Genomic DNA, 12,275 nt, shown 5'->3' with positions numbered 1-12,275 from the left:
GGGGGGGGGGGGGGGGGGTTCACCCCACATAATGCATCAAAACTTAGGTACTCCAACACCCGAACAGACAAAGACGGGTCCAGTGAAATGTCACTAAGAAAGCATCCTTGTTACGCAAGTCTGTGGGAAGTTACGAACTTGCGTGGGTAATGAAAATAGTGGGAATTGGGATAACTAATTTTGAGAACACAAGTAAGTGTCTCCGGAAACACCCAGTGTACATTGCTGTATGGAGACACACGATTTAATTACCCAAGTCAGAAAGCAAATGCTGTAGTATTGTGTGACCTCATTGAAGCCTGTGACGAAAGTGCTATGGGTGTTTAACATGACCATTACCGCCTGGATCAGATAGTTTCACTGAAGTATATTATTTTGAAACCATAACTGAACACTGAATCATCCAGTGCACAGCGTATTTGCGTTGGCCAAGTTAAAATTCTCGTGTTCACATTTTTATTCGTCCTATGCCGTCAGGAGTTGATGAATGTACCGTCAGTGCGTACTCAGTCAGCAGGCACAGTTACTGACCAGTATGCTTGCAAACCTGTTAGGATACATTCAAACTAACAATTAGACAAGTCACACGAGGGTAATACACTGTTTCTCTTCATCTGTTTTTAAGCAACAAAGTGTCTATTTGAATTTGACGAATTCTTGAATCCTATAGTTTGGTACCCGGAAATATAGTCGTTGTTGGTAGATGTTATTAGTAGTAAAAGTTTAGCCGGACTATACATCTTGAAATTTGAGTGAGTAGCAAGGCTCCTTTACATGGAAAGCAGAGGTAGGCTGTATAACCGCCGGAGAACAACAGATTTAGCTGACCGACTACATCTGATTATTACTCAGAACGTCCGCTCTCGGAATGGTTTACCGGGCCGTATTTCAAACGGATGTCTGAGATCGCTTGAGAGGTCCGAAACCTCATCGGGGAAAATTTTTGCATATTGTGCCTTACGTAAGGCACCCGAATGATGTTTTTGTGTTGACCGGCTGAATCCAGGGACTAATGTCCCACAGATTCACGCATACAAATATCTGTGCAAATGTTCTAATCACGGGAAGGAGTAGTAAGTTTGAAACATATAGGTCAGTCTAGTGAAGTTTATCAACAAATATTCCGGAATTCAAAGAAAGCAACGCCTTGGTATAAGTGCGGCAGCAGTTGGTGAACAGTGCAAAAAGGCCACGTGATCCACCCGCGTCCAATGCTTGTCGATTGAATTCGAAGTACTCCTTATGTGATGATGCCAATCACTCCATTTGGTGTCAAAAAAAGAAGTTTGGAGTACAAAATGATGATAAATGCGTTCGTGATCAAGAGAGGGCTGACAGTAAAAAATAAACTTGTGCAGGATATAGTACTTCTTAAGTCCGAGTGCAAATGATCATTCATTCCAGACAATTTTCCATCCCTACTAAGACTATCCATCCACATACTTCATTGGAGTTTAGGTTTCTCTGTTACATTTCTATTTTAATAGTTTTATTAATACTTCGATAAGGACAGCATTTTAGCCTTCTTGATTGTCGTGTTTTCATCAGTATTGACCGACAATTTGCGTTGCGAGCAAGAGAACAAACAAAAAGTTTCAGTTGGCGGTGATGGACTCAAACAGTAAATTTAGTGTAAAAATGTGCGCGCTGTACGTCAAACAACCAGAAGACACTTTTTAGTCTAACAGAAATTGAGTAGAAGCTTACTCGGGCCCACGACAAATTCCGTTTATTTCAATGTAGTCGCCAACCATAAGGTTGTCCGGAATCGGCTGGACAATGGGGCCCTCCTAAACGGAGAAAGGAAAAAATATTGACCAATAGGTTACAATGATACCAACTGAAGTAGATGTTATTTAATGTCAGATTATTCAAGTGGAGCTTTATTTCAGCATTTATAAACAAATGGGTTGGGCATCCGTGTGGCCCAAAGTCCGCTGTGGACACCAAAATATTGGAATTTGTTGAAACATCGGTAAACATGGAGCCGTCCCAGTAGTTCTACGTAAGACGTTTCAAACCTTACTAACTTTCGACACCAAATAAAAATGAAAAGCCGAGGACGACTGATTCTGAGTTGGTTGCTTGGATCAAAACATCTGGTTTGAGTGCCGATATACGAACTGAGGTTGAAGGACACAAAAGAGGAATGATGCTGCCAGATGTTCACTAGAGATAGAACTACTATACAGCAAGTATATAAATCCAAACAAGCCAAATATTTTGACTTACAAGGTGACCTTTCTTTGTCAGCTCGTTGATAGAGTAATCAGCAAATTATACGCACTACTGGTCTGGCCACTTTCCAAGTCATACAAGAATATGCCAAAAAGGACACCAGGGCCTTATGTGGAAAGCAGGTGAATGGAGTTGCCAAGCATGTAACAGCACCCACAGGGTCAATAGTATCCGTATTCAAAATAAGTTTTTAGTAAACATTTTGTTGTATAAAATATTCACTACTATCTTCGGAGACTCAGTAGACGAGCCATCTTAATTCTCCTGATTTATTACATCTCGGTTTGCTATTCTTTCTACCATGATTTGTCGATTGGGCCCTCTCCAAACCATTCATCTACCTTTCGGTACCTCCGGGTAACGACTAGGAGTTGCTAACAAACAATCAGGAAAGTTTAGTTTAATTGGATGATGAAAAGTCTTTAAACAGATAGTGGATAATTGAGCAAGTTTTCATTTATTTAAAACTCTTAACCCCGGGGAAAGTTTTACAGAGATTATGTGAAAGTCACAACCAATAACCCAATCAGTGCTTCTCAGTTTAAAGCTGAAGTGTACATCATCAACACCTTGTTCATCTGGTGTCTTAGGTTGATCGACCGCTGATTTGTGTCGGTTCGTTGGTATGGCTTCCGGTCATTTCCAACAACTTTATGTGGCGCTGATCTTCTCCGCCGCTCAAGAACCATCCACTAAAATTGCTTCGGTCCGAATAACCCGCAAAAAAAACTAGCCATTGAAGCCACAGCCAAACGATACGTTGCACTAAAGCCAAAACCACTTTTGGAAGATGGGCATTTACGGCTGTTACAGGATTAACATTTTTCTTCATTGTTTATTCAAAAAATATATTGCAATGCTGTGTCCCAACGACGCTTTCCACTGAGCGGTATTGGATTCGTATGTGCATAAAAGTGACGGATTTATTCTGTATTTGCCTAGAATTGTGAAGCATGACTAACGGCGACAACTCATAATTGCAATGACTTCCCAAACACCCAGTACCTCAGAGACCAGATGAATACTGCTATATATGAAAGGATAAAATACTGTTGACGATAGCAGTTGTCACGAAGGATCAACATTCATGATCGTTGATCAGAAATGAATCAACTACCGGCTTCGAGTAGATATCATTTACTTAGCAGTTTTACATCACTTCACGTTGCGGCGTACTGTAAAAGAGTTTTGACGACTTTTCTAAATATTCTGGTAAACACATGAATATTTCGTTTTCGCGCTTTTTATTGAGCTGACAGAAACTTGACAGTCCGTGACTTGGCCAGTCAAGGAGCAAGCATAAAGCAGTCAGTGTGGTCTTAGTTCATACGGTCTCTATGACCAAAAGCATGAAAGCTGGATACGTTCATTTATGTCTTGAAAAGGATTGGAAAAAATTACTGAACCATCAGTGGGATGACAATCTATGTGCTCCGTATAAATTTCAGTCCTAAGTAATACATTTCACCTCGCATCACTGGACCAGTTGTTGCAAAGGTCAAAGCAAAGGAGGGCACAAAATTTCAAGGAACTTATGGATTGTGGTACCTCGAAAAGTACGACAACATTGATGTTGCTAGTGTCACGGGAGGACAACTTATCTCCGAGTCTGAAACACTACATGATGGATGGAAGCATTCAGTGCTTTGTGAACGGACCAGAGATTCGTGGCACGCGCTATACTTAGCCAAGTATCGATTCAGCAAATAATCCTCATATAATTTGAAACAAGTTTCATTGAAAAAAGGCCCAAATGCATTTCGTATTCATGTTTAAAATTCTTTCTTGAAGTCAAACTCTCAACGAAACTGTTTGATCAGTGCCAAGCTGATTTCTTCTAGAAAAGTGTAGCGAGTAGTTGACGTGTCAAAAATCATTTCACATCTGGACAATTCGTGATCTTCGTATAAAATATCAGATCAAACTTCCTATCCGTTCTTTGAGTTTTACACCAGTTCACCGACTAACAGGTTAACTCCCATAGTGGATACAACGATATGGCATATGACAAATGCATTCATTCTGCGTAGTTGCCAAATAAAGTAACGTTTCAAAGGCAATCGGTAGCCATTTCGAATGAATGCAGTGCAACTGTCACAAGAACAAATAACACACAGTAAGTCATTTCATTCATATTCTAGTTCCATTTTGACAGGAGGTTATTATTTCCGTGCACACCGGGTTCAGCGCTCGATATTAAACCACGTGATTTTGATAGGACTTCGTGTGACGAATCCACTACAAGCGCAAGTATGCTCAGCACTGTAGCTTACCCAATACTGTAATATTCCTGAACATGGAAATACCTCCGAATACATACACGTGGGTGAGAAACTGACAAATGATTTTTGTCTTTTCCAGTCATAAATTCCACCTAGGTATGATTGAATTCTGTTTGTTTACGAACAAATAGTGTTACGCAAAGCATGCCGTTGTAGGCCCCAGCTGAATCGATAATCCGGTAGCAGATACATGCCTGATCGTGTAACTTTTGACGGGAAAATATCACTGGTCTACAGGAGGCACTAGTGTGACTGTCAAAATCTTATCAGTACCCTAATCAAAGACTCAGCTGAATCCCCGAATTGATCATTACATAATTAATCAGAATTGTCTGTGATGTAGAATGGTTATATCTGCTGAATGCAAGCCTCAGCTAGCGCTAATATGTGATAAAGTTGGTTATTTACAGAATGTATGTGTTAAAGCAACGAGGAAATAACTGATTCCCGGAGTCAATTAGGGCGAGAGAATTGGAAAATTCGCAAATAATAAGCTCTTCTTTAAGCGTTAAGCCTAATGAATGAAGTGGCTTACGGGTTCCCAAAGGTTTGGGTTAGTTTCCTCGAAAGCCTTGCAATCAGAGTGACCATTCTGATGGGCGATTCCATTGTAATCCGTCGGGATCTCCGGTAACCAGCTATCATCCGGTGCTGAGTACATGTCTTGCAGATTTGGAGTTGCGGGTGACCGTGATGGAATTACTGAACGTCAGCCCAATTTATGGTGAATGGTTGGCTGGCATGTCGTTTGAACCTTGATCAACTGCAAGCCAAACTTATGTGCGAAAAGGCTGTTTCAATTCTGTCCTGGCAAACAATCGATAGGACGAATGTCATATCACCACATACAGCTTTGTAGTTTCGCGTCTGCCGAAGTTTGTGTGCATGAGGGTGTGCATGCCCTGATGTGTTCAGACTTCACAGGTGATGTGAGCATTGTCCAACCGAATGTGCTTATGCGTGGGTGCTGTCGGAGTGCGTACACCAGACGAAAAGACCGCAATACGTAAGCTTTGATTGGACAGCGTTTGGTTATGCAAACGATGGTACAGCTTCACGCAACATTCCGCATCTGGCAGGCATCGTAGGTTGATTGTGCTCAAACAGCTAGTCTGTCCGTGAGAACGTCGCTTGCCAAGTGCTGTCGAAACTTGCGAGAGCCGAATGAGGCATTCAATGTTTAGCTGTTTTTGTTCACGTGTGAGCACTAAACTGTGGATATTTTGTATAACATTTGAGTAAATCATTCCTCTTCGAATTAGTCGACAGGTAAGCTGAAGTTGACGAAGCCAAACACGACTTCTTACTAATGTGGGTTGGGTTTTTCGGGGTTACTTTTATAGCGAGTTGTTGGCGATATATTCAACTGAACGCATGAACGTATAGGCACGCAAACCTCGGCAAGCTCAGTCTGTCGATTTGATAAGTTTGATTATCTCTCAGTTTTGAACTCCTCTGCTAAGACAGTGTAGCCCAGAAGGCTTGACTGACTGGGTCGGCTGCGGATTGGATGGAATGAGCCCCGTTGTGTAGGGGGATCAGTTATAATGGGCAAGCGGACTTCAGTGTTAATGTGATGGAAACGGATTTTGATCGTTCATCAACAAATCGTGAATGCGCCTCGTTATATCTTATATTTTCGTTGACTTAGTGATCAGAAATGTGACACATTATTCACGTACCCATATATCGACGAAAAATTTTGCAAACGAGAATTCAGGTGTCTACCAATGTTTGTTACCCACTGAAAGAACTTTCGGAAAGACACCATTTTTTGGTCGTATACTTATATACATTCGGAAAAGAGAAACGGTACTTGGTATTTAATCTGTACGATCAAGACTATTTTGGGCTGTATGTAGCCGAATTACTTCAAAAAGTGCCGTTTCTCAAGAGTTTTCATCAAATATTGTTAATGTTTCATGAATTTCAAGCATTTGACATGATCCAAATGACAACAAACCTAACGAAACGGTGCCGAAAGTTCAATTTGTTGATTTATCCTGAGTATTTAGACTTTATAACCATACGTATATAGTGCTTGGTTTAATCAGGCTTATTACAGTATGGAAGCTGAAGTGAGACAGGACTAATCACAACTAGGTGTTCGTAAGTACTACATCTAGTTAAGTAAACACAGCAGATCGCTTGACATGCCGCATGCAATGTATTCTCTGACCAGTCGGATTAAACGAATTTGGCGAATGTTCCAGAATTTGCGATTGATTTTGACGAAAATTAAAGCCAACTAAGCCCCACGAAGTTGTGGTCAGCTGTTCCGTTGCATTGTGTTTCATCAGCACTGATTTGGCTACTTACTGTCCTAATGAACCACGGGTCGCCCTCTATCTGATCCACAGTGGGAACTTAGAAAATACGTTTGAAGGACCTCCTGGGTTGTCGAACCGAACAGTGGGATTCCTTCGACAACTTTCTGTGGGACAGCAGCCTCCGAAGGAGTTAATGTGGTCGCGGTTGTAATAATCGAGGATGGCGATTTACAGCCCCCTCTTGAACACACGTCGCGGACGCCAGCGCGGCATTTCTGGTTAACGTTAAGTTCATGGTAACAGCAAAACAATGATTGTGGATTCAACCTAAGATCAGGTCTGAGCACACCGAACAATAGGAGATCCCTTCCAGCGCGGGTTTCTGTGAGATGTGGTTTTTCACCATGTATTTGAGTTTGTGACTCATCAGCAAATGTCTTTGGAACTTTTGCTTCAGTTTTGCGCTAAAATGAGGCAGTTTTGTCCACAAACTAGGGCCAGCTACTGGTACTCTACCGCTTGTGGATCCAGTGCCGTTGCCAACAATAAAGCTTTTCGTTTAATGTTTTCGCAACATATACAGCAATTTTCAACCTGGTGCCGGTTATAAGGACACTAACCAAGGAAACAAATTCCAACGCTTTTCAGACCGTCACCAGATGTTACCAGTGATATATACTGTGGCTTCCGCAGCATTCTAAACCTTGAAGGAAAGTGAATTAGAAGCAATGATTTAGAGATTTAGACCGTACTTTCAACGTGATGCTAATCAACCATCTAGCCAAACGACCTATTTACCCACCAACTAAAGGAATAAATAACCAGATAACCAAACAACTAGCTACTAATATAATCAGTCCTCCATCTAACCAAACAATGTATTGTTGTGTGATAACCTGCGCCAGATTTACTACATTAAATATATGAATGCAACGTGATTTACGTTGCCTGGTGGATCCTAATGGTATGGTAAATTTTTTGAACGCTTAAAAATGCCAAGGTGGGGCTTGCTGAATTACCAAGTTAGCAAGATGCAATTTGCCGCGCCATCAGAATCCTGCATTCGCCACTGTGAGCACAAAAATGAAGGAAACTGTCTGGTACTGGTTGCAGAATGGCGAAACTGAGAAGGTTACTAAGGAAAATTGTTGCACATCCTTTGTTTGGGAAGAGTTTTATGAAGTTTGCGTAAATTTGTTCGCAAAGATACCAGACACAAACCTCCAAGGTGTATGGTATGAGCTTGTTGATTTGTTGTCAAAGTCACACACTGCAGAAACTCTACCAAATTGGTCATACCGCTACTATGAATTTCGAACTGTGGTCTTACTTTCTGTAAAATAATTGACTGGCTTCCGTTATGTTAGACAACCGTTTTGCATCAGATAGAATGGACGACAAAGAATGACGAAGGTGGGTGATTGTCGAAACACTTTAGTTGGAACAACAAGACTCCGAGCGCCCTGGCTGTTTAATTTGTGATAAAAACGGTGGCGGTTTGACAATTCATTTGCAATGCATTCACTGTTATTGTTTTCACTGCAGAATGAATATTTGCTACTTGCTTTACCTTGATCCTTGATCGGGGCAGTGGGTGTCACGTTTGGTACGTGAGCGATGATCAACTATCGTTTACGAAAGCATGATTTGTTTATCGTAAAAAACACTTTCGTTTCATCTTAGGCGTTTATCACCCTTCTAAGTCTCTCGTCCACTTGATCGGCACACACACTTTCACTTAATTTCCGTCTATGTGAGTGGCCGAAAAGCATATTGCTGATTTTTGTCATAGCCTGGAGCCAGAGATTAGCTGGGGATGTTGTGACGAATTACTTGTGAACATCGAGTTTGTCGGTGGCTATCTCTCAGAACTATAATATGCACAGGCATCCGGAGGTGATTCGAATTGTGTATGTTATTCTTTTCACAGGCCAAATAAGAGAAGTTTGTTCGGGTGACGACGCAAAATATCATCGGTTTCGGCTGCTTTCTTATCACCATTAATGAGCAAAACGCAAGAACTAATCGTCGTTATTTTTAGCATGAATCAATTTACAGCTAGTCTGGTGCAGAAACAGGAACATCCTAATCTGTGCATCTTTCAGAGCATCGGGAATATTAAGAGAGATGACTGATTTTTTGTAAATGAATTGCTTGGAGGCATTAGTTTATGTGGTTCGGCATGTTTTTTTCACATTGATGCAAAATGACTGTTTCAACAGGCGCCAACTTCTCTCAGTAATAACCGTTACCTTATGTACTGCTATTAGATAGATATCAAGATCCAGCACACTAAACACTGAATAACTTTACATCAAACACCCTAACTGGTCCCTATCTAGGTTTGTGCGACCTTGTAATACCTGAACCCATATACACTTCCAATTAGATCCACTCATTTTCTGACCGTCTGCTCTTCCCTACTAGGTAAGAGGTTAGGAGATCAAAACACTCCGACCTTTCGTGGTCGTCATTGAGACCATAGTTCGACGCCTCATGAGTCACCATGATCCAGTTATGTTGAGCTGTGTCGTTTGATACTAACAGATTCCCTCATACAAGTTTGGTCACCGGTTAGTGGTTTAAATGACATATCCAGTTTGGGAGATGAAACCTCTGCGATGTCTGGAACAGGCACATTCCGCCCAAAACCGCTGCTTGCCGTCGAACTTTTAGCCAAACGCGCAAAACCATGATTCCTAGACAAGATCTGCCACATCAGCTATTGCATTTTGTCATCAGCATGATCACCCTACTCACTGCATCCAGCAGTGCGGATAAAATATTTCTATATTTCCATATTTCTGTATTTCTATTTCACACAACGTTTCTCCTGTCCCCAGACATTGCATCACTGACAATCATCCTGTAGGATCATTCCTCAGGAATGGTAAGTCGTTTATCTGATACTGGTCTTGCCCATGATAGTTGTGCCTCACTCGGTTGAGAATCACTACTGTACGGTTTGTCTGACAATTATGTGATGGAATCCCACAAGCAAGAAGTTGCTTCTTGTCCGTTTATCGCATCTGCTTGCGTTCACATGACTACAGATATGGCACCATCAGAGAAAATTGTGATGACTCAATAAGAGTTACATTACGATGTGTAAATCGTAAATCTGGCACGGTGTCTTAGAGGATCGCAGATCTCGCGGTTAGACGAATCTATCAGGACAGTCAGCTTAACCTTTTACCAAGTACCCCACCATTGTACGCCAATTGGCATGGCAACGACACTGTCACATCTTTGCACAATCCAAAGAGTCCCACCTACAACACGGTATTGTCTGGTTCACCCAAGCCCTGAACTGCAAGCAGAAAAGCGGAGCTGGAGCATCTTGGAAAAATGTTTCCGCCGATTTCGAACCTAATTCAACCCGAAAAATCGTCCTACATTTACTAGATATCAGTCTCGGCGTCGACTGTGGTGCCACGTGGATAAAGGGAACTAAGGAAAATGGGAGAGGTGAAGAATGGCGGGAATTACGAAACGTGAGTCACAGAGATCTGTAACCATGTATCTGCTCTACAGCGACATTGAGTTCCCGGTCTAGCTGACGGAGCAGTGCTCAAGGATGGGGCAGGATACACCGCCAGCAATTGTCCGTTTCGCTTGCTTCTAATTCAGAGAAGGAGAAGGTTCCAGATTAAGGAGGATAACGGGTATTAGTGCCCGTTTTGTTAAAAAAATGCTCGTAGTGGATGCAGAAATCACAGAGGGATCAACTTGACTCAAATCGTAGCGAGATTTCTGGAGCTACTTGTTCTTTGTCGATCTGCGATGTGCATAAACGACTAGAGGATAAAGGGAGTTTTCTCTAGTAGGTGTTGAGTTGACCACTTTATCACCCTAAGTCAGGTGCCAGAACAGTATAGTATATACGGTCGATCTACAATTTCAGAATTTCTGAAGTTCGATGGTGCACCTGACTCCTTTTAACGTGACAAGTTTCATCATTCTAGAATTCGGCAACACAGTACGTTCTTTGTATTTTCAGGGTTGCGGGCTTGAGGAACTGTAGAGGAAAATCCCGAATTTCTCCGTTCAACGATAATCACTTTTCCAGTTCAAGTTCGTGATTGAAAAATTGATGAAATAGACCGTGGAAGGCCTTGAAAAACCTTGAGTTTAAAAATGCTCATGGAAGCCCTATCCAACTGAAATATGAAGAGAATATATTTCTCGTCTCTTGAGCGGAATAGAAGGTGAGGGTACGTTGGAATTAATGCATTTCTTAGTTTGAGAGTGAAAACAAGGGGAGCCGAATTGGAAGCGAATTGATTGTACGCTGTACACACGTGGTCTTCGAAAGTTTAATGTCCTCACAAGGACGTAGAAGAATTCACAAGCATTCATGGACGGCCAATTCATCTATCTCAGGAAGCCGGATGCAGAACCTGGGCCGTTGCATACATCATGCACTCTTACTTCTTTCTCGATAGAACAAAGCAAGGTGATTCCGATGTGCCGCCGAGACCATTTCACTGAGGACCTTGGGATATCGCTTCTCTGATAAGTTGGGGATAGCTCCAATAGTGGCCAGATTTTTGTGACCTCACAACTCACTACCAGAGCCGGCCACCACGATCGCAAATCGCAACTTCAAACAGGACGTAGTTAGACTTTCAGTTGACTCTAATTGTTGAAAAGAGTCAGCCAAGCCCGCATCTCATTAACTTGAATAGATTTTGAGGTCATTCTAATTAGCATAGATCGGGCTGGACTAGACGACAAATTCAGCTGTTGTAAACATCCGTTTATGTTGGCTGTGCAAGTGTAAAGCCCCATGACAAAACAGTGGAACAGCCTAGCACTATTTCACGATACCCGTTTGGGCTCTTGAGTTGCGTCGAAGACTTGGTATTCTACACCAACAAGCTCTCAGATATGAGACTTTTATGACTTATAAGAATATGTATTTGTGCTGTCCACATCCGAAACTCCACTGCTTATCTTGAGCAGATCCGTGCTATGTAAAGCCCTTTGCGGAGCCGAAATACGTCCTACTAGAAGAAATCAAGGATTCTCCCTATTGCCTTTGCCTGGCCGGTCATTTGACGGAATTAGTGAACTGGAAAAGCAGGTTGGAATGGGAGACTCTGTTAGAATATGTAGATACTGGATCGAATCGTCTTGTCTGTGATCATCACAGGCAGACAAAATAAACTGACTGCTCAAAAAATGATTATACCGTCTGTATGTATCATTTCACTGAGGGTTGGCTTCGGTCTTTTGACATCAAAGGATTCGAGTAACAATTAAGACTCTTGGATTCATACTTACACATGGCGAATATGAAAACTTCCTATAATTTGGACGGGAAGTTGTGGTCTCAGATGTAGCTAAGTGAACGTGCAGAAAACGCGTGGCAAATGTTGGTTTTAGAGAGATCCGATTGGGGCGCACTGTTTTTTCACCTATTGTAAGAGGAGACGGGCTGTTATTTTATGACGTACAAATTCGTTCCAGTTTTGTGTGCACG

The 12,275-nt window shown here is 41.9% G+C and overlaps 1 protein-coding gene across 1 annotated transcript in view; it reads right to left on the bottom strand.

Annotated features, from left to right (window-relative positions):
* Positions 1-12,275, bottom strand: part of T265_00105 (hypothetical protein) — a gene marked incomplete at both ends in the record, with an annotated part of 68,307 nt that overhangs the window by 45,449 nt on the left and 10,583 nt on the right. Inside the window, one exon of the mRNA XM_009163762.1 lies at positions 1,708-1,790. Coding sequence (XP_009162026.1) covers positions 1,708-1,790 — 83 coding nt within the window. The remainder of the gene's footprint in view (positions 1-1,707; positions 1,791-12,275) is intronic.

Source organism: Opisthorchis viverrini (assembly GCF_000715545.1).
Source record: "Opisthorchis viverrini unplaced genomic scaffold opera_v5_1, whole genome shotgun sequence".
NCBI classification, from domain to species: domain Eukaryota; kingdom Metazoa; phylum Platyhelminthes; class Trematoda; order Opisthorchiida; family Opisthorchiidae; genus Opisthorchis; species Opisthorchis viverrini.
The sequence above is the reverse complement of the archived record's forward strand: the minus strand, read 5'-3'. Positions and strand labels throughout refer to the sequence as shown.